Source organism: Enhydra lutris, unplaced genomic scaffold (genome assembly GCF_002288905.1).
Source record: "Enhydra lutris kenyoni isolate GAN:26980312 unplaced genomic scaffold, ASM228890v2 scaffoldscaffold13, whole genome shotgun sequence".
Classification (NCBI taxonomy): Eukaryota; Metazoa; Chordata; class Mammalia; order Carnivora; family Mustelidae; genus Enhydra; species Enhydra lutris.
The window spans coordinates 6,473,654-6,494,498 of record NW_019154097.1 but is presented as its reverse complement, the minus strand read 5'-3'; the positions used below and the strand labels follow the sequence as shown (position 1 = coordinate 6,494,498).

The following is a 20,845-nucleotide window of genomic DNA, read 5'->3' as shown; positions in this document are numbered from 1 at the left end:
CTACCCAGCCATGGAATCACAGACTCCTGCCCAGTCACCAGAAGGCTCTGGAATCCATCCCTCTTGGATGCCTGAATGCCTTCTAGGACCCTCCCCACCACACCCATACCTAGAAGTGAAGATGTTTCATTTGGGCACTTCTAGGCGTGGGCATCGTCTCCCCCACAAAGCCAACCCTTCCTTCTTACTGAGTCAGCGGGGTCTGGAGGGAATGGAAGCCAGACAGACCTGAGAGACAGCCAGCCCCACCACTCAGCAGCTGTGCGACCATGGGCGAGCCATGCCTTCTCTGGGCCTTCTACTCCTCCTTCCAGGCTGCTCAACAACTAGACACAGTGAGTGTCTAGTGCCCACCTCATGCTCAATGAGAACTGGTGTTCTTTTCCATCCTGTTCCCGCTTTTGCACAGCTCTGACCAAAAAAAAGGGATTTTCCTGCTGCTGGGCAGAAAAGGTACTCTTGCTGGCTGTGTTTCCACCTCCTCAGACCAGAGCCTATCTGCTCCTCTGTCCTTGGAGTGTGTGCAGTCAGCCCTTCTCAATCCACTGCACGGCACGGCCTGGCACTCCCCGCCTCTTGCTCATCAGAAGGGTATCAGGGACCCCCCTGCCCTTGGCCCCATGACTATGCAGTGGACTGAAGTCCTTCACCTGGTTAACCAGTAGCCACAGTGGCCGCCTACACTTGGCCCAATGACCTGCCTCCATGCTGTCCAGAAGAGCCCCACTGCCCTCCAGAGCCGCTGGCTCCTGAGACCCACATGTAGAGAACTGGCCAGAACCACTGCTTCGAGGCCACCCGGCTCTGCTGCTAAGTGCCGTGTGGCTCCTAGGGTCTCAGTCTGGTCACTCAGATTGGTGAACTAAGAAGGCTGAACTGCTTGGGGCACAGCCCACTGCTGGGAAGTGTCTCTTCCTGGGTCTGCACCCCCACTGGATGGGGAGCTCCCCAGGGGCTGAGACCCTTCTCATCCATCTCTATGAGTCTGGCTCCTGGCCCAGCACGTGGCCCCAGTAGGTGCTCACTACTATTCCCTTAAGTGGGCGGAGGGACAATCGGCATCTCCCCCGGGGCCCACTGTGCACCAAGCTACGCTTTAGGAGCTGTACATTTCTTAGCGAACTTCATACCCGTGACAGTCCTGTGACAGAGGCACTATTATCACCCCATTTCACAGATGAGAAAACAGATGCATCGAAAGGTCAGGAAGCTTGTCCAAGCCTCCCCAGCTAGTAAGGGGAGGAGACAGTAGGACTCGAGCCCTGGCAATGTGGACCGTCACATAAGAGCTTTCTGATACATTCTAGGACTCTTCAATGTCATATTCTGCGCCTGTGGCCACGGCAGGCCGAACGTTCTCAGAGGAAGACCAGAGACGCACAGGGGCTGTGAAGGGTTGACCTTGTGTTCCAGGTCATCTGCGCACAGTTTTAAGAGTTCCATGAGGGGAGGCAAACTCCCTTCACACTTGACACGCATGACGAAATGACAGGCTGTCTGGAAGTGGGGAGCATGCGGGGATGCCCACAGAACCAGACTGGCCATGGGACTTGGTGATGGGAATAAGTGGGTTCGATATACTATTCCCTCCTCTTCTGCATAAATGGTATACTTCCAATTTTAAAACTTTAAATTGTGAAAAACAAAATAAAATTAAGTCCATGACTATCATGAAACCCACACAGGTGGCCACCTTGCAGACGATCTCTTGTTTTCCGCCCAGCCCTGCTGCCCACTTCAGGCCCTCTTCTGACAGCCTTTCCAGAAAGTTCTATGTGTCTTCTGTTTCTCTCTTACTGCCTGTTGTCTCTGTCACTTTCTGTGACTCTCTGATAATCAGGGGAAAGCTGTATCATGAAAGATATTTACACACCCTGTTCTTATTCCATTTTTCCCCCAGGGTTTCTGTCTCCTCTGTGTCCAAAATCCCAATTCCTTTTTTTTTTTTTTTTTTTTTTTTTTTTCCATTTCCTTTTTTTTTTTTTTTTTTTTTGCTTTGACTACTCCCTTTCATTTTGACTTTGCTGTACAGTTAGAAACAGTCAGCTCTGGGTCGGTAACATCCTTTAGAGGGTGTGTAATGGAGTGTTTTCATGCTCATGTGGGACCTCAGATCTGTCTGGAGGGAAGAGCTTGGGATTTGGACTCAAACAATCTTGAAACCTGGGGTCAATCATTTCTCCTCCTGCAGCCTTGGTTGCATGTCTGTGGCATGGGTGGGATGGCAGCACTCGCCTAGATCAGGGGTGCCTGGGTGGCTCGGTTGGTCAAGTGACTGCTTTTGGCTCAGGTCATCATCCTGGAGTCCCAGGATCAAGTCCCCGCATTGAGCTCCCTGCTCAGTGGGGGGGGTCCGCTGACCTTCTGACCCTCCCCCGCCCCATGCTCTCGCTCTCATTCTCTCTCTCAAATGGAGGAATAAAATCTAAAAAAAAAAAAAGGGGGGGGAAGAAAGAATGGGTCTGGATGGTGCATTGCTAATTGAGGCCCGTGTTGCCTTCCCCTACAGCTGCCTCCCCCAGATGCTGTTCCCTGAGCTGCAGGCGGATTCCAAGCAGCAGCCTGGCCCCCAGGGGGCCCTAGGGCACTCCCCTGGGCTGGCACCAGCATTATCCAGAGCCACAGGAGAACCTTGTACCAACGAGCTGGACATCCTGGGTGGGTATCCCGGCTCCACCAGTGTCTCAGAGAGACAGAAGCAGCTCGGACAGGTGGGGAACGGCGCTCTCTGCCTGGGGCCCAGGAACCGTGGGATCTTTGCCAGCGCCCAGCTACAGACGCCGTGGGATAGCACGGGGCTGCACAACTCACACAGCGCTCTCACTCCCGAGGTCTCGCTGCGTCCCTAGCGAGGTTCAGAGAGAGGCTGTCATTTATCCACAGGGGACTCTGACACACACGAACTTTAAGCTCTGAGGATCAGAGATGAGGTGTTAATAGGCCTTTCGTGTCTTTGTTCCATTTTCTCCCCCTCCACGTGTCTAGGTCTTTATTCTCTTTATTCTCCTCTGCTCTCACCTCACCCATTGCTTCGAGCTTTCTGCACAGCTCGGAATGGTCAGCCTGGTGGGTAAGTGAAGGGGGGTTCTCACCCATGTCTGAAAAGTTCAGAGAGGGTTACCACACACAAAAAAAAAAAAAAAATCAGTGAATAAAGAAGGCAGAAGCCCATTTTTCTACTGCTACCATTCCTAACTGTCCGATAAGGCAACGTTCATTTTCACTTCTTCTCACTTAATAAAATAACAATAATAACAGGTGCTGTTTGTTGAAGGTTTACCATGTGCTAGACACTGGGCTACAGTCTTTTAAGTTATCAGCTCCCTGAATCTCTCACAACCTGTGGAGCGTGGACACTTATTCCCACTTCATGGGTGGAAAAACTGAGGCTTTAGAGAGAGGAAGTAAATGACCACAGGCCCTCAGCTAGCGGCAGAGCTGGCATGGGAACCCTTCTTCTATTTTCTAAACAGGAAACAGATTCACACATTAAAATTATAGTAAGGGGGCGCCTGGGTGGTTCAGTTGGCTAAGCATCTGCCTTCAGCTCAGGTGGTGACACCAAGGTCCTGGGATCGAGCCCCACATCAGGCTCCCTGCTCAGTGGGCAGCCTGCTTCCCCCTCTGCCTGCTGCTCCCCCTGCTTGTGCTCTCCCTCTCTCTCACAAATAAATAAATAACATCTTTAAAATCACACTAAGACATGGATAATGGCTCCATGTCGGGGGTCCTCAGATAAGACAGTGACCCCTGCTCTTCACCGGCCAGACAGATCTGAGCAACATGCTCAGGCCTGAGCCCTGCCCTGTGAGAAGGGCCTGACAAGGCAGCCTGGGTCCAGGCGATGACCACGACAAAGAGGAGGTCCTGGGAGGGGCCCTGAAGGTCATGGAGTCAGTCACGTCCTCTGGGTGCAGCACAGACTTATTCTGAGTCGAGACCATATGGCCAATTGCCTGCCTCCTGGTCCTCTCGTTTTGGATGTCCCGTGGGACTCCAGTCCAGCGTGTCCCCACTGGACACCCCTGCCAACCTGCTCCTCCTCGGGGTTCCTCATGTCAGGAATGGCTCCTCCATCCCCTGATTCAGCCAAGCCAGAGACCCAGAGGCACGTTTTCCAATTCACCCCCAGATCCAACCCAGTCAGGGGCACTCTGCGATCCCTGCTGAATCCAGACATGTCTCTGTCCCCCCGGCCCCTGCCACAGCCTAGGCTACCCTCACTGTCACCTGGATTCAGGGTGGATTTCCTGCCCTGTCTCACCCTTCCTGGTTTGCCCCCACATCCGTCCTCTACCCTGTGACCAGAGGGACCTCCCTGAAGTCCGCATCCAACCACACTCCCCTGCTCCCTCTCAGCCCACGGAGTCCAGCTGGAGAGAAGAGGAAGTGATGAGCGCCCTCCGGCTTCCTGGTTCCTGTCCCCTGGCACTCAGCTGACTCCCCTCTCTGTCCACCTGTCCTCCAGGACCCCCTCTTCTCTGTTTCCTGTCCTATGTCCTTTTCCACCCCCCGCCCTCTCCGTTCCCGATGCCTGGGGCTCCAGGGACAGCTACATCCCACTTTTCCAAAGTTCATGTTATGCCACTTCCCTTCTACAGAAGCCCTATGTTAGTCCCTGTTTCCATTAACCAAAAGAAATCCACAGGTGATTTTCCCCTTTATGAAAAAAAAGCCAAAGTGAAAACAGTGTCCTGGGTTTGTTTCACAACAAGCCAGTAGAGAAGTAGCAGGGACCCTGGGAGGGAGGGGGCTGTCGCCATGCTCCTTCCCCTGGAGACACATTTCCATCAAGCCGCCAGAGCTTCGAACGGGGTGAGCACTGGTGCTTTATCTCTATTTAGTTTGTGCATCTGTTAGCAAAATGTGTCTGAGGGTAACAGAAAAGCCTAAGAGAGGTTATTTTTGGGGCCTGGGAACACTCAAAAGTTTTTCCGCATAATGGCTTTCCAGCATTCTGGCTTCTGAAAAGTTTCGTGGCAGACAGCGGGGAAACCTGTTATCTGCTTTTCCAAGTGACCCCCGGCATGTCTGTCTGTCCACAACTCCTCTTCTGCCTCTCACCCTCCACGACAGCCCCCTGACAACCTAACCAGACACACTAGGACATCAGAAAGTAACAGTTCTACTTTCTGTCATGCTTTGGACTCATCTTTTCAGTTCTTAGACCATTTGAGATTAAATATTTAAGTTCCAATGTTTGAGCAAGAATTTTAATTGCTGGCATCTGGACCGGATTGTCAGATCTCAAAGTCCTTTCACAGTCTCTCCTCCTGTGATCTTCCCTAAGCTGGGGGTTGGGGGGAGGTCAGAGTTATTACACCTAATTTATAAGGGAGGAAACTGAGGCACGCAGATTTTCTAGAAACTACAGAGCCAGGGCTCCGACTCGGCTCCTCCACCACCGTACCTGGGCTCTTCCCATTCCGTTCTGGCTCCGAACTGAAGATAAAGAGAAATCTGTTCACTGACCCAGGAACCCATCCGTGGTTCCTGTCTGCGTGCCAGCCCTACCTGCAAGTCGGCTAACCCGATGCCCTTCCGCCAGTTTCCACAAGTCGCCAGCATCAAAGAAGACAGTTCCCAACGACGTGTGTTTGTCCAGCAGCTTGTCTTCAGTCTGACTCTCATAACTCACCTCGAGTTTGGGGAAAGCATCTCGGCAGGCGGACGGTGCCCGCGGCCCCCGTGAGCAGTCTGCCTCTCTGGACTGTGCTGCGAGCTTCTCTGGCCTCTTAGTTATGGACGGCTTCTGAGAGTCTGGTGTCCTGCCCAGTTCTCTTCACAGCACCCAAAAACCACAGAGAAAAGGCAAACACCCAGTCAAATATTTACCAGGGAAACGAAAGCAGGCCGGTGGCCTTCTTCCTTGTTTCAGAAGACGATTTTTCTGCTCTTCCTCCCCTTCTCCTGCTTTCTCATTTGAAAAGCAGGAGCTGCTTCCTCTTTCCTCTCTCCTGGACAGCTGTTATCTCTGTTAGCCTGCTGGGGTGGGCAGGGGGCCCCCCTGAGCTATCAGAACTTTGCCCGATAGTTAAGGCCTCTTTGGCTAGCTGTAAACATGATTATAGGCAATAAAGTAGGATTCTGCCTCAAGGCAATAAACTAGGAAACTAAGACCACTGGCTTCAAGATTCTTTTTGGAAAAGGACACCCGCTGCCGGGAGAGGAGGATGGAGACAAGTTCAAAACCGAACCCCACCCACGCAGCAGAACCGGCTAGCCGTGCACTGGGATTCCTGATCCCTTTCCATAAAGTGAGGTCGGAAGGACTGGCCTATCCAGAGCCACAGTCCCGAGGCTCTGGCCTCCAGGAACAGACATGGGGCCAAGGCTCAGCAATGAACGACAGAGGTGACAGGGGTTAGTTCTGGGCTGAGAGAGTTAAAGACGCCTTCTCCTTCCCCATCCGCTGGCTTAGGACTCCAAGACCCTAAAGAAAGGAGATGGGAGGAGCCTGGGTCCCTGGATCACTCCGCAGGGGAACCTGTTCTCTGCACCAACTGTGCTTTCACACACTGGTCCGTGAGCAAGAAATAAAATTCTACCATCATAAGCCAATGAAGCACAGGCCTCTTTATCACAGCAAACATAGCCCTAGGATGGAACATGAAGGCCCAGGTCCTTATGTTAAGGGTAGGAAAACTAACGTTTAAGGAAGGGATGTGTACTCACAGGACCAGCCAAGCCTCAGAAATCCCACCGGGCCCAAAGAGCGGTGTCAGGGCCCCAGCTGCCATGCTGGTGCGACAGGACTGCCCCAGGGCACCACTGATGGGACCGAATGCCCGGTTCATGACTGCCGGTCCTCAGTGATGTCCGCCCAGTATCGGGGATGGACACTGTGCGTGGGGAGGTGGACAGGTGTGTCTCGGGAGTCTGGCCTCAAGACAGAGAGCAAAAGCTGGGTGCCCATCAGAGGGACCGAGAACAGGTAACAGAGAGACAGACAGACAGATGCAGGGGCCTAAGGAGTGGTGGGGTCCTGATCAGGCCCAAGCACGCCTCTCTCGAAGCTGAGAACGAGTGACGATTTCCCAGTCACCACCGTGGCCATGGATTCCAAATGGTCTTCCAAGCTGAATGGGAACGAGACCCCTGGGTCCCCGTCTGTCAGGTCCCCACCCCTCCAGCACGCCAGGGTGGCCCCTCGCTCCCCTCCCTTGCTCTCACTCCGTTCCCTCTGCTGCCAGGCCCTTCTCACGCACCCCTTCACCTGTGTGAGGAGCGATCACCTCACAACGGTGCAGCCCCCACAAGGAAGGGGCCGGGACCCCTGCATCAACCCTGGAGGCAGACAGAGAGCCGCTGCTTGAGGCTTTGCAGAGACAAGCAATAAAGGCCTCTTGCGTCCGGGTCACACACACCGCAGGGTCCGCTTGCTACAGCCACTGGTCCTTACCCTCACGGCCCCACCACTGCATGGACCACCCCCAGCTCCTGAGTGCCACCCCGCCAGCACAGCTCACCCTTTCCTGCCCCCGCGTTCCAGGCTTTCCAGGCAGTTGCTTCAACCTTCTCTTCTGGCCTGCTCCCTGCTGGTTTCCCACACACATTACATTCTTCCTGAGCTGTAATCCTTCCTGAAACACAGCCTCTGCTGCTCCTCTGGGTCTTCAGGGAGCGAGGAACAGAGATGCACGCCAGGTGCCCGGGGCTAACGGGGTTTCCCATCACTCCGCCACAGGGGCTGGGGCCCAACCTGGGAAGGCGCCGGAAACTCAAGCCCCTCTTGGGAATGATTCTCCACCCCCGAGGGCTCTCTCGTTCTCTGGTCTCTCTCCCTTCGGGTATGTCTTGCTTCAGGCTCTCTATGGCGCCGTCCCTTTGCTTTTTTGTAGTTTCTGCTCTCTTGTGGCTTCAACTCACTGCTGTCCTGACAAGTATCCTTTCAACTTCTACCCCCACAGTTCACCCCCTCTTTTGTGGGGTTCCCTCAGATCTAACTGCTAACAGAAAGGCTCTGTCCTGGTTTATCTCTACCCCCGCGTAGGTCATAGGTCAGTCTTCATTCTTCTGTCTTAGGCTCATACAGCCCTTGTCTTACTTTGAGAGGGCTGCTGTAACAAACACCACCCACGGCGGGGACTTAACAACAGAAATTTATTCTTTCACAGTTCTGGAAGCTGGAAGTCCAAGGTCAAGGTGTCCGCAGGGTTGGTTTCTACGGAGGCCTCTCCCTTTGGCTTGCAGAGCCCTGCCTCCTCACTGCCCTCCAGCCCCCGCTGTGGCCTGTCCACTGGGCATGTGCATCCCTGGTGTCTCTGTGTGTGTGTGTGTGTGTGTGTGTGTCCTAATCTCCCCTCCTTAGGAGGACACGAATCAGATGGGATTGGATCCCACCCTGATGGCCTTATTCTAACTTAACTATTTCTTTAGAAGGTCCATCTCCAAATACAGTCACAGTCTAACATACCGGGGGTTATGGCTTCAACTTATGAGTTTGTGTGGGGACAAAATTCAGTCCCTAACACCCCTGGTCTAATCAGCTCCAGGGGAGCGGGAGAGGGTCCCACAGGCAGCGAACAGACACCCCACCTGACAGATTCAGGCCATTCATGTTTGATCCCTTTACTCCTACGATGAACACCCTGTCTCCGTCCTGCTTGTCACCAGCATCTTGTTCAGCAAGTCCTACCTCAGGCATAACATCCGGCATGAAGCGTCTCCGGGCCACTACAGTGTAATCTTGTTTCTCCTGGTGTGGCCTGCACCTCTCTTATGGCATGTACGAGCCTTTATTTGCTACGTGACCCCTATGTATGGAGAAGCAGTCCGGGGCAGCGGTTCAGAGTGTGGACTAGCTGTCTAATTTTGACCAGGTCACTGCTACCCTCTCGGATCTTCGGTTTAATCCGAGATAAGGTCTACGTGCTGCACGCTCGTAGGTTGAAATGAGCTAACACACGTGAGAGGGTGCCTGACACACAGGAAGCACTCGATGAACTTTAGTCCTTCCCAGGCCCCCAGCAGGGTTCAGAGTCTGGTGACAGGCCAGGAGGGAATTCAGCAGGGCATCACAAAGGCCGTGAGTCTTTCCTGAGCGTTGGGAGCTAATCACAAGACAGCCTCTATTTATTCCAAAGACATACGGCTGGCTTAATTATTAAATTTAGAAACAAAAGAACCCAGGTATCCAGGTGATCTAGTGTAATCTCTTCATTAGGTAGCAATGACGGCTTTCTGGGGCAGGCATGCCCCTTGACTAGTGATGATTTTTCTCACTTTGAAAAAGAAGGAAATAAAGCTGTAGTCCAATCCAGCCCCTTCTCCATCACCAGCAAGATGGCTCCCCCTGCTGGCAGAATGAAGGCTAACTCTTTAACCTGGCATTCAGTGACCTTTGTGACCTGATTCATCTTCCCAATTTATCTTCCCAGACTAGACTCAACTCTGGAAAAGTCTGCAGGAGATCTGGACTCTCCCCTCAGGTGCCATCTACTTCCCCTGACCTCACCTGCTCATTCTTCTCACAAATATTTACAAAGCACCTGTGTGCCAAGAAGTATGTCAGTCCCTGAGGACAGGAACTCTAGGGACACACCTTGGGCCCTCTTCCCACATTGGCCAAGATCCTGGCTTAGGTACAGTGTCTGTCCTGGGGAGGGTTCTGGTGCTTTGCAATTGCTCACAGATGGAAGACAGAGAACGAGATTATGGCTCCAGAAGGCAGACTGGGACAAATGGCTGGGCTGGGGTTGCGCAGGGACAGACCGGAGGGAGCAGCAGATCCAACCCTGCAAAGACCATTTCTGGAGCACCAGGAGGGGGACCCATGTTAACCAAGGCCCACCATGTACCGGAAAAGGAGTTCTATGCTGGGATACCCAGAGGCCTCGGTCCTCCCCCCAGCTCTGCCCTGCAGGGCTCTGTAACTTTGAGCAAGTTTCTTCCCATTCTGTGCTGCAGTCCCCCCCCCCCTGTAAAGTGAGGATGTCAGAGGTGCTCTCTAAAGACCCTTTCTTCTTATCTGACCCTGCTCAGATGTCACCCGTGAAGCTTTCCCTGATCTCTCCATTGCTTTAGACAGACTCATACCGCTGAGGACACAGTGATTATCTGTACCCATTTCTGTTCTCTTCACCTAACCAAGAGTGCTTTATGCCAGCACATTGGTTCATTCCAGTTACTAGGAATGACAACTAATTAATGAATGCGGAGCAAGGTCATTTCGAGATCTGTAATCCCTACATTGTCCACAAGATGGCAATGTGCACGGCGGCGGCCACACTAACCTTGCGTTTGATGGAAGCCCTGGGAAAGATGCAGAAGGCAAAAACAGAGAACCAGGGACTGCCCTCAAAGACTTATCCTCCTCTGGCTCTCCCTTTCCTCCCCACCTTTAAGGTATCAGTCTGTCAGCAACACAGACCTGAGCTGTGGGGTTCAGGCCTGGATTCCATATTACCAAGCACTCACTGGCCCCTCAAGGCTCAGTTTACAGAGCATTTTTTCTAGAGAAAAAATAAATTTTTTTCCAGAAGGTGGACTCCTTTCCCCCAGAACTTCTCTGTATGTAGTCACATTTATGGCACTGAAATGGCTTCCAGCCTGCCTTCCTGAGGCCACCCTCTTGAGCACACAGCGACAGGCTTACTCATCTAACCCCCGATGTCCCACCTAAGTCTGGTAAGCAATAGCAGATCCTTGGAGAGCCCGCTGGATGAGGAATGAATCAAAGAATTGGCAGATCACAGACGTGATGGAGCAAGAGGAACAGAAAACCATCCCTGGTTGAGAAAAACCAACTACAGCCAACCCTGGAACCACATGGAAGGGGTAGGGGCCCTGACCATCCGCATCACTGAAAATCTGCATATAGCTTTTGTCTCCCCAAAACGTAACTACTGATCGCTTACTGTGGGTCAGAAGCTTTACTGATAATGCAGACTGACACCTATTTCCTATGTCCTATGTATTGAATACCAAATTCTTACAATAAAGTAAGTTAGAGAAAAGAAAATGTTATTAAGAAAAATCACAAGGAAAACACATTTATGGTACTATACGATAAAAGAAATCTGCGGGGCACCTGGGTGGCTCAGTCAGCTAAGTGTCTGCTTTCAGCTCAGGTCATGGTCCCAAAATCCTGGGATCGAGCCCCACACTGGACTCCCTGCTCAGCAGGAAGCCTGCTTCTCCCTCTCCCTCTGCTGCTCCCCCTGCTTGTGCTCTCTCTCAAATTAATAAAGTTCTTAAAAAAAAGAAAGAAAGAAAGAAAGAAAGAAAGAAATCTGCATATAAGTGGATCTGCACAGTTGAAATCTGCACTGTTCAAGGGTCAACTGCACAGGTTTGTGTTGGCACCAGGTCAGGAAGAGACCACATACTCAGCACAATAATGACACACTGTTACTTTGAAAGGAGTAGAGCCAAGGGCCTGCTAAAAGGAGGCAAATGCTTTACTCAAGTGAGAGTACGCTGTGCGGCCTTCTAAGAAAATGAATCCTCCCCATGGCAAGGTGACTTCTCTTTCAATTATTTATGAGGAAACTGATGGCAGCTGCTAACTCTCTTGGTAAAAAAGGAAAGTTCCAGGGGTTTCCATGTGGCCCTGCCTCTTATAACAGCCCTTCCTCCATGTGTCACAGAACTGATGCTGGGATTCTGTCCATTGCCAAATGTGTCTATTGACTGCACATTTTTTTATAAAGATTTATTTATTTATTTGAGAGAGAGTGCTTGTGCTTACAAGCAATGGGAGCAGCAGGGAGAGGGAGAAGCAGGCTCCCTACCAAACAGGGAGCCCGATGTGGGGCTCAATCCCAGGACCCTGGGATCATGACCTGAGCAGAAAGCAGAGGCTTAACCCACTGAGCCACCCAAGCACCCCTACCTCTAAGCCTTTTCATCTCTTCCTTTGCAACACACTAGGGAAGTACTGGCATCTCAAATTAACTAAATGCAGATCGTCATTAAGCCTCAGTTTCACTTAAACAGCTTGGTAAAGACAGAGTCACTTCCAGCTACATAGACCAACACACTGAACCCAGAATCTCAGGTAAGTGCACCTCTATGGACTCAGTAAAAGTTACGTTCTGTTCTCTTTGGTCTTCCATCCTTAGAATCCATTCTTGCACATAATCCCCAAGTTGCTACAATGTAATTTAGCAAAATCTTGGCGTTCTTGTGGTATAGAAGCTATATTTTCTCACACTGGAGTTTGTACTTGCCTTTCTCAAGCATATGGAACTCTAACCCAGTTGTGAGTCTAGTGACGACAAGAGGCATGTGGGGTAGGTCTTGAAGAGAAAAGTTATGACTTGCGAGGAAACAGCCCTTCGCAGGGTCCTTAAACAAGGGAAAGCAAATCTCAGACATAATCTGCAGACTGCTTCCAGTGGGGGTGAGGGGGAGGCTCAGAATAACTCAGAGCTCAAGATTGTCAACTTCAGGGGCGCCTGGGTGGTTCAGTGGGTTAAAGCCTCTGCCTTCGGCTCAGGTCATGATCCCAGGGTCCTGGGATTGAGCCCCACATCGGGCTCTCTGCTCAGCGGGGAGCCTGCTTCCTCCTCTCTCTCTGCCTGTCTTTCTACCTACTTGTGATCTCTATCTGTCAAATGAATAAATAAAAAAATCTTTAAAAAAAAAAAAAAAGATTCTCAACTTCATCTGTTTCATCTGGGTCCCCCCAGATATCCCCATTCCAAGACCAGTACCTACACACTGTTGTTGTGTTCATTTGTGTGGGTTTTATAATTGTTTACAGCAGGAGGGGAACCCCTCTATCATATCTTGGCAGCTCAGCATCTAATTTCATTTTTGCAGAGCTCCATATCTTGTGATGTTCCTTCTTACACAGGACTGAGTTGAAATCTGTCCCTCCATAACTCCCACCCCTCATGCATGAAAACCTACCCCTCTCTCTGCTCGGGAACGTCCCACCAGAGACCTGGAGACAGGGATTTTGTTTTCTCTCGGCCTGGATCAATGTCTTTTCTGATTGGTCTGACGGTTAAGCTTGAGATTCAAGACTGTGGCCCATTTATGGAGAAAGCTCTCCTCACCTTAACTCCTCAGACTGGGACATTCATGCCACTTCAGCAGCTGCTGAGTGCGCGTACGCCCACCCGAGGTGCTGGATAAGCTAGCCTCCCGTGTGTGCCAGCCGTGAGCAGAGGACACAGAACATCAAGGGAGCTCACTACCTGGCGGACAATAGAGGGGCCTCAACCCCCTTCCCTGCCAGGAGAACTCATCTTTTCTTTTTCCTATAATCTTAAGGGGCCCACAGATGTTCCCCACAGTGTTAACTGGCACCCTGGGAACCAGAGTTCATTGGGCTATGGGCTTGCAGGCCATTTTCAAAGAAATGGACACCAATCCAAGAGGCTTCTCCAACTCTAAGCGTTTGGAAAAGGAAGAAAACTCCACAAGGCAAATGAGGATTAAAGGGTGAGCAGGAAAAGCCATCCATACAGCTGGGTCAGCAAGTCCCTCCCTCCAACCCATGCCTTCATTCGGCCACACAACCAAATCCAGCAATCAGGAACCCTCAGGTGTTCCTGTGTGTGTCCCCCGCCAGGGCTGGGCCAGGGATGGGATACACAGAGCCTGACTGCCGACAGGCGGCGCATGAATACATAGCTGGCTGCATGCTATCATGTCTTTCCACCCCCGACTAACGGGAGATGTGGGTCAGGACATTCATCACAGCACTACTCCTACTAACAAAAGCACTCAAAACAACTGGCTAACTGATTGTGTTTTTTGTGCAATTAAGCACGGCGCCAAGTTTAAAAGCCTGAGACCAGTCCAAAACAGATCCCCAGATCTCATCACCACCATAGTCACTTTTGACTGTGAAATATACCATGACTTTAGTAGCATTCAGGGGAGAAAAACAAACAATGCTCCATTGTTTGTACAAGAAATGACAAGAGGTCGGGTGCCTGGGTGGCTCAGTGGGGTAAGCCTCTGCCTTCGGCTCAGGTCATGATCTCAGGGACCTGGGATGGAGCCCGCATCAGGCTCTCTGCTCAGCAGGGAGCCTGCTTCTTCCTCTCTCTCTCTCTCTCTCTCTGCCTGCCTCTCTGTCTGCTTGTGATCTCAAATAAATAAATAAAATCTTTAAAAAAAAAAAAAGAAAAAGAAATGATAAGAGGTAGGGAAGCTATGGGAAATAACCATAGATGGAAAAACCAAGTGCAGAGTAATGCGCAGGGCACACTACTCTCTGTGTGTGTATGTCTGTGTGTGTCCGTGTATCTGTGTTTAAAGGGAGGAGCTCTACAATCATACAGGCTTTAATGGGCATACAAAATTTCTGCAAAGACACAAGAATCTGATAACAGTTGGCCTCCTGAGGTTGGGTTGGGACACTGGGTCACAGGATGGAAGGGAAACTCTTTTCATCATTACACCTATTTGTAACCTCTGAAATTTTAAACCGCATATTCCCTCTTTAAAATAAAACTTTGAAAACTACCAAATGCAAAATAAAATTACGAAGCGCATCCTTCTGGGGGGAATCAAGGTACATAAAATCTGGAGTTAGCCTTGAATCTGGATCCTGGCGCTACCCGAACGACCTCGAGCAAGTTCCCGCCCCGAGTGGGCCAGTTTCCCCAAGAGGCCACTGGGTCCACGAGAGCAGGTGTCGGGACATCACTCTAGCTGGGAACCCGGGCGTCCGCGAGCCCACCCCGCCGCGCTGCTCCCGGGCCCCAGCAGCCGGCTGCGGCGCCCCGCGGCGGAGGCCCGGCCAATCAGCGGCCGGGAGGCGGGCGGGGTGGCGGCGCGCGCAAAGCACAGCGCGAAGCAGAGGCGCCACTGCCGTCCAGAAGCAGACCATGCCACGCTCACCCTCGCTCTTCCCGCTGCTGCTGGTGCTGCTGCTGCCGCCGCTGGCCCCAGGTCTCGGGCTCCGCGCCACCGGCGGCCGGCGCCCCGAGTGCGGTCCGTGCCGCCCGGAGCGCTGCCCGGCGCCCGCGCGCTGCCCCGCGCCCGGGATCGCGGCGCGCGACGAGTGCGGCTGCTGCGTGCGCTGTCTGGGCGCCGAGGGCGCGAGCTGCGGGGGGCGGGCGGGCGCGCGCTGTGGCCCCGGCCTGGTGTGCGCCAGCCGCGCCGCGGGGGCGGCGCCCGAGGGTACCGGGCTCTGTGTGTGCGCGCAGCGCGGCTCCGTCTGTGGCTCCGACGGCCGCTCCTACCCCAGCATCTGCGCGCTGCGCCTGCGCGCCTGGCACGCGCCCCGCCCGCACCCCGGCCACCTGCACAAGGCGCGGGAGGGCCCCTGCGAATTTGGTGAGTCTGGCTTCTGCCGTGCGGTGCTGGGACAGGAGGAGAAAGAGGGACCCCAGCCCTCTGGAATGTGGGGCAGAGGATGCCTGCATGAGCCATGACTGAGAGCCTCAGTTTCCCCTTCGGAAGTAGTTTTTCTTACCTCGCCAGGTACTCCAGGAGCCTGGGGCAGGAATCCACATCCTTCACCCCTTCCCAGGCTCATGGAGATACAAGCCCTTGAGCTGGTCAGAATTTTGGTGAGCCTACTGTCTCTTTTGGTACTTAACTACCAAAAGGCGTGCAGTTCTGTGCAGGCCTGCCATGTATGCCTCCACCAGACTGGGAGTTGGGGGAGGGGGTGTCCTACTGGGTGTAAGTCCCCCCGGACCAGCAGCAAGCCAGGCCAGGGTCGGGTTTTGGAGCGGAGAGAGAGGGAAGGTGAAGATGCCAGAGGAGGAGGAGCTCCAGACAGGGAGTCAGGAATCACTGGGCGATAACCCTAGGTTAGGGCCCTGCTGGGAGACCCTGAGGAATCTCCCACCCAGGACAGGTAAGATCTTTAAGGACCTAAGTTCTGAAAAGATGATGGTGCTATCAGGGCCAAACCTGGGTTTTGTGGGTCTAAGGCTCATATGATTCGGCGGGTAAAGGAATGGAAATTTATTCATTGCTGGGTACCTAGAAGCTTCAGGTTCATTAAGGTCCCAGGAAAGTCATGTATGGGTGCCGTCATTGTCCACCTCTATAAGTAACTTTTTATAACTCAAACAAAAATAGACTAACAACATCAGTATACGGATGCCCAGTGGAGCACCCTGATGGCCCATGAGGTTTTGGAGAGCTGCCCCATCTGCACTGCCTGGAGCGGGCAGTGGAGAGTTGAGGGTGAGTGAGCTTGTGGACCGGAAGTTCCAAGGAACCTGGCTTGGGGTTCTGACTTAGGCCTGGAGACCCAAATCTAGACCTAAATGTGTAAGTCGGTGTAATGACTTTAGCTCCAACAGGGAAGCCTTGAGGGTAGGGGACAACCTTTTCTAGGCCTTGGAGAATTTCTAGTATTATTTCCACCCAAGCATTCCAGGTACGTGCACTCAAGTGCAGGAGACCCAGCGGGTTGCTGGGGATGGGGCAGGAAGGCTCCTGTCCCAGGCATCACAAAACTGATCTGTTGCCCACTGAGGAGGCTGAGGCAGTCCCACAGCATAGGAAAGGCACTTTTGGGTATTCCTGGCCGGGGCTTCCAGTGAAGGAAAGAGCTGGCAAGTGTTTCCCGATCTGCTGCTGCTGGTTCCCTGAGCAACCTTGGGCAGGTCCCTGCCCCTCTCTGGGCCCCGTCAGCCCTGTGGAGCCACGGTTGAGGTCCCTTCCACTTGGAATCTTTGTTTCTGATCTGTGGCATTTAAACAGTCCTGCCTCCTTCCTTCCTCCAGTTCCTTTCACTCCTTTTTACAATCTGCCTTCCCTAGCAGTTAATTCACAGGCAGTTCTCTTTGTCTCCAGACAAGTCACAGTTTCACTCCACACGCTGGAGACGCAAGAAATGCTGACCAAGTCCCCAGGATCTAACCGATGCTGATAGTCTCAGATGATTTCTCCCTGGAGTGTTGTTCTGTTCCTGAGGCCGAGCCTCCTTGAAGACATACAGACGGAATCTGCTATGCTACAGAGGAGCCTGAGACCCAGAGGGCAGGGGACACAGCCAGGGTGACCAGTAAAGCCTGACCAGCACCCAGGACCCGAGTGCCCTCTGTAGTGTTCTTTCAGGACAGGACTTGAGAGTGTTAAGTCAGGCAGGTGGTGGTTGCCATGGTTACCAGAGCACGGCCAGATGGCAGATGGCAACCCCATACCCCTAATTCATTGAAAATTACCAAATGACAAGTAAATGTGACAGCCCCTCCACTCTGATCTATGGGCTCTGAGGCCCACCCCAGGCACAGGCCCCGCGAGGAAAGATGTCCAAGGGGCCAAAAGGAAGGAAAGTCAGAAACTGCTTTTAATGATCCCGTTAGTGACAGGCAACGGGCCTCCCCAGAATTCAGCTCTCCTTCCCTCCCCCCACCGCAATTGTGTCATCTGCCACAGCCCCGGGCACTGTTGTCCCCTCTGTTTGTGTGGCCCTGTGCTGGTGTCCTGGGGAAGCATGGCTGTGGACAGGGACATCTTTCCCAGCCAGCCCCAGTGGCACCTCATTCTGGGTTGCCCCAAAGCCATCCTTTATTCAGAGGACGCAGCAGGGGCACTTTTTAACAATGTCCCCAGGGACCCTGGTAAAAGGGAAATGGGCTGAATCCTAGCAGCAGCTGTTCTGCTTCAATATGGTTAATAAAATCACCCCTCCCCGGCTCTCACCTACCCTTCAGTAAGCGAGCACCTGACTCAAACGGAACGAGACCTCGATAAATATTTATCAGGTTCCGCACAGGGTGGGAAGTGTTCTCACTCATACTTCGGAGGGGCGTTTGCAAACCACTTTCAGGCTTAAATTCTGGCCTTTGCCTCTGCTCTGAAACTGCCCCCCCAATGCCTAATAATTAGGGCAATCCTTTAACGCATTGAATGAAGACATGCCCAATTCCAGCATATGAATCATTCTTTTTTTAAAATTATGCATTCTTTACTGTTGGGAATTGCTGTTGTTTCCCATCTTCCTACTCAATTTTCACAACTACCCTGGCCTGATCTCACTCCGATTTAATAGAAGGGAAAACTGAGGCACACAGAAGGGAATTCCGGGGAGCTGCGTGGCTAGCCCCTAGCCGAGGTGGGGCACCAGCCTGGGTATGCCTGGCTCTTTTCAGGCAGAGCCACACACCTCTAGCTCTCCGGCCACCTGATTAGGAAGGGGCTCCAAATTGGTCACCCTTGAATCTTGAGGGTTTTTTGGGTCCTGATCCATCGCCTTACTGTTTTCCCCCCAGTGCCTGCTGCTGGCTCCCCTCCCTGCTTAGCACTGGGTGATGGCCCCTGAGAGGAGTGGGGATAGCTTCACAGAAGGGAAAACATCTCAGGGAACCCAGGAGGACTTGTAGAAAATTCTTGGGGAGAAAGGGGGATGGGAAGATAAAAGCAGGTAGGGGAGGTCCCGTGGTGGGTGTGACCCAGGGCTGCCGGGCAGCTCCCCAGGGTCATGGTTGGGGAAGGCGGCGAGGCCCAGAGTGGTGTGGGCAGGGGCATGGCCAGCCTTGAGCCCCGGATGAGAGGCGAAGCTTCGTTCTCTACTAAGTTACTGGTTTCATTTCTTTGCTGTTAAGTGGCATGGCGTTGTTGTCGCCACTGTCATTACTTGAAAAAGCTGTGTTGTTCCGTGCATGCACCCTGACTGTTGGCCGATGGGAGAGGGATGGGATCCTGTAGGTAGCAGGTTGATAGCAGGTTCTGAATGCTAAATTAGGTCGGAACAGGTCTTGGGCCACTACTTACCAGGGCACCGGGCCCCGAAGCTTCAGTGAGCTCTTGAGATCCTGAATCTTAGAAAATTCACCACCCTCCGGTGACATTCCGGCTCCGCTTAGAAATCGCAGTCTGTGCGAGGCGTATGTTACCAGGTAACCAGGAGAGGCTTCGAAAGCCACTTTGTGAGAGGGACAAAGAAGGGGGGCCTCGTGCTCAAAAGCCTTTCATGCTGAGGGAGGGGGTGGGAGGCACAGGCTGCAGGAAGCCGGCTTAAGCTGTTTCTCCTTCCACACTCGAACATGACTATTAGCATAAATTATCAGGGCCGCTCAACGCGTCAATGATTAAACTCTTTGGTTGTGCACTTCTTTGTACAAGCAGATGGGGTCCTGGGGGATGACTTTTGAAATTCTTTCTTTCCTGGGCACCATTAACTTGAAAGAAACCTCAAAGGCATGTGCAAAGATCTTACATTCTAGCCGTCGAGGACATATCTAGTTGACCGTGTTGAGGGGGGAAACAGATCTCCACACACTGGAATAACCGTCGGCCCCTCTCACTCGTACAGACCCACATGGTTAATAATTCAGTCACATCCGTCCTCTCCCTTCACCCCAGAGGATGTGGGGTAGCAGTCACTGTCTTCATTTGCAGACAAGGACAAAATGGTTAATGGCTTGTCCAAGTCCCCATGGTTGAGTGCACCTGTGGGTGACTATTCTGTCACCTGATGGGTGGATTGGTGCCCTCCCAGCTTTTCTTGAGCTGTTGCTGGCAGGGACAGAAGGAGACAAGTATTTAGCAAGAAAGAGCTAGGGAGACGAAGCTGGCATGTTCACAGGCCGGGCCCACCAGGCACCAAGCTCCCTCTTGAAATCCACATTACTCTTGTTACAAGCAGGTAGAAAAGAAAGTGCAAAAGTGAGGTGACAGGCTGTGCCCCAGGCTCTCCAGAATGAGGGCTGCAGACATGGCCTCTGGAGCCTCCGGGCAGAGCCCACCCAGAGCCTGGTCTCTGGAGCCAGGAGGGGGTTTGGAGCAGGCCAGGCACTTTGAGGAGATCCCTGTGGGGCAGGAAAGCTGGTCGAGTCCTCAGGTCTCTCTGTGGAAGCCTTTTACAGTTTGCAAGGGGTCTTGAAGTTCTTCCTCCCAGTAGGTTATGGAGAGAGGAGGAAAGGAGAGGGGAGAGGAAGGAAAACAGGTGCCTGTGCCCATTTTAAAGAAGAAACTGAGACCAAGTCGCAGCACTGGGGCATGGCAGAGACAGGATTTGAACCTGGGTCCATCCTGCCTGTGGTAGTCATGACATTGAACAGCCCAGCACCACACTTGAATGAGCCCTTCGGGACAGTAAGATGAATGTCCTGCGAGTGTAAATGACGTATCACCCATTTAATAGTGTTTTCACGAGAGCTTCTCCCTGGGGGTGATGTTTGGAGGATTTTTTTCCTGTGCAGAAGAGAGTAAACAGAGCAGGCTTGAGACTATCCTTAGAAGGGCCTGCTGGCCATGCTGACCCTTGGTGGGCGTCTGGGAACTTGGGTTTGGGGACAGTTCCCGCTGTTCCCTCAGTGATAAGAGTGACTTTTGGCCTGAGCTGTTTGGGCCAACACCGTTTTTTATGCTGCATGCCTGCTTTCCTTCCGGGACCCTGGAATTTGGGTACATGATGAGCAAGGAGGCCCTGGTGACCTGCCCCCAGCAAAAATCCCAGACTCGGAGTCTCCAGTGAGCCTCCCTGGCAGATGGCGTTTCGCACGTGTTGTCACCATTCACTGCTGGGGGACCCAGGTTGTCCTGTGGGGTCCTTTGGGAGCAGCGCGTGGAAGCTTGTGCCTGGGTTCCCTGTCTTTACCCCGTGAGCCGGTTTTCCTTTTGCTGTTTGCTTTGTCTCCTGTCACAGTAATAAGTCAAGCTCTGAGTCACACTACTGAGGCCTATGAGTCCTCCTAGCAAATCACTGAACCTGGGAATTGTCTTGGGGCTCCCCAACACAGTTCCTAAGGAACTCACTCTTGTTCTGGAATGGAGTCCATCCAGACAACAGATGATTCACTTTAAAACTCAGTGAAGAGTTGATGGAATCAGGGTACCTGGGTTTGAGTCCCTGCTCCTCCAGGCACTTCGCTGTTCTGAGCCTTGGTTTTCTTGTCTGTAAAATGGGGATAAAAGCACTGGCTGAGCAGGGTACATGGAAGTGTCATCTAAGTAGAGGGCAAGACTTCGG

The 20,845-nt window shown here is 52.6% G+C and overlaps 1 protein-coding gene across 1 annotated transcript in view; it reads right to left on the bottom strand.

Moving 5' to 3' along the window:
- The window catches only part of LOC111146089 (stimulated by retinoic acid gene 6 protein-like), a 57,984-nt gene extending 42,539 nt beyond the window's left edge, over positions 1-15,445 (bottom strand). Inside the window, 4 exon segments of the mRNA XM_022501473.1 lie at positions 5,639-5,669; positions 5,672-5,800; positions 15,383-15,403; positions 15,406-15,445. Of these exon segments, the coding sequence (XP_022357181.1) occupies positions 5,639-5,669; positions 5,672-5,800; positions 15,383-15,403; positions 15,406-15,445 (221 nt within the window).
- Between the last annotated feature and the right edge of the window lie 5,400 nt (positions 15,446-20,845).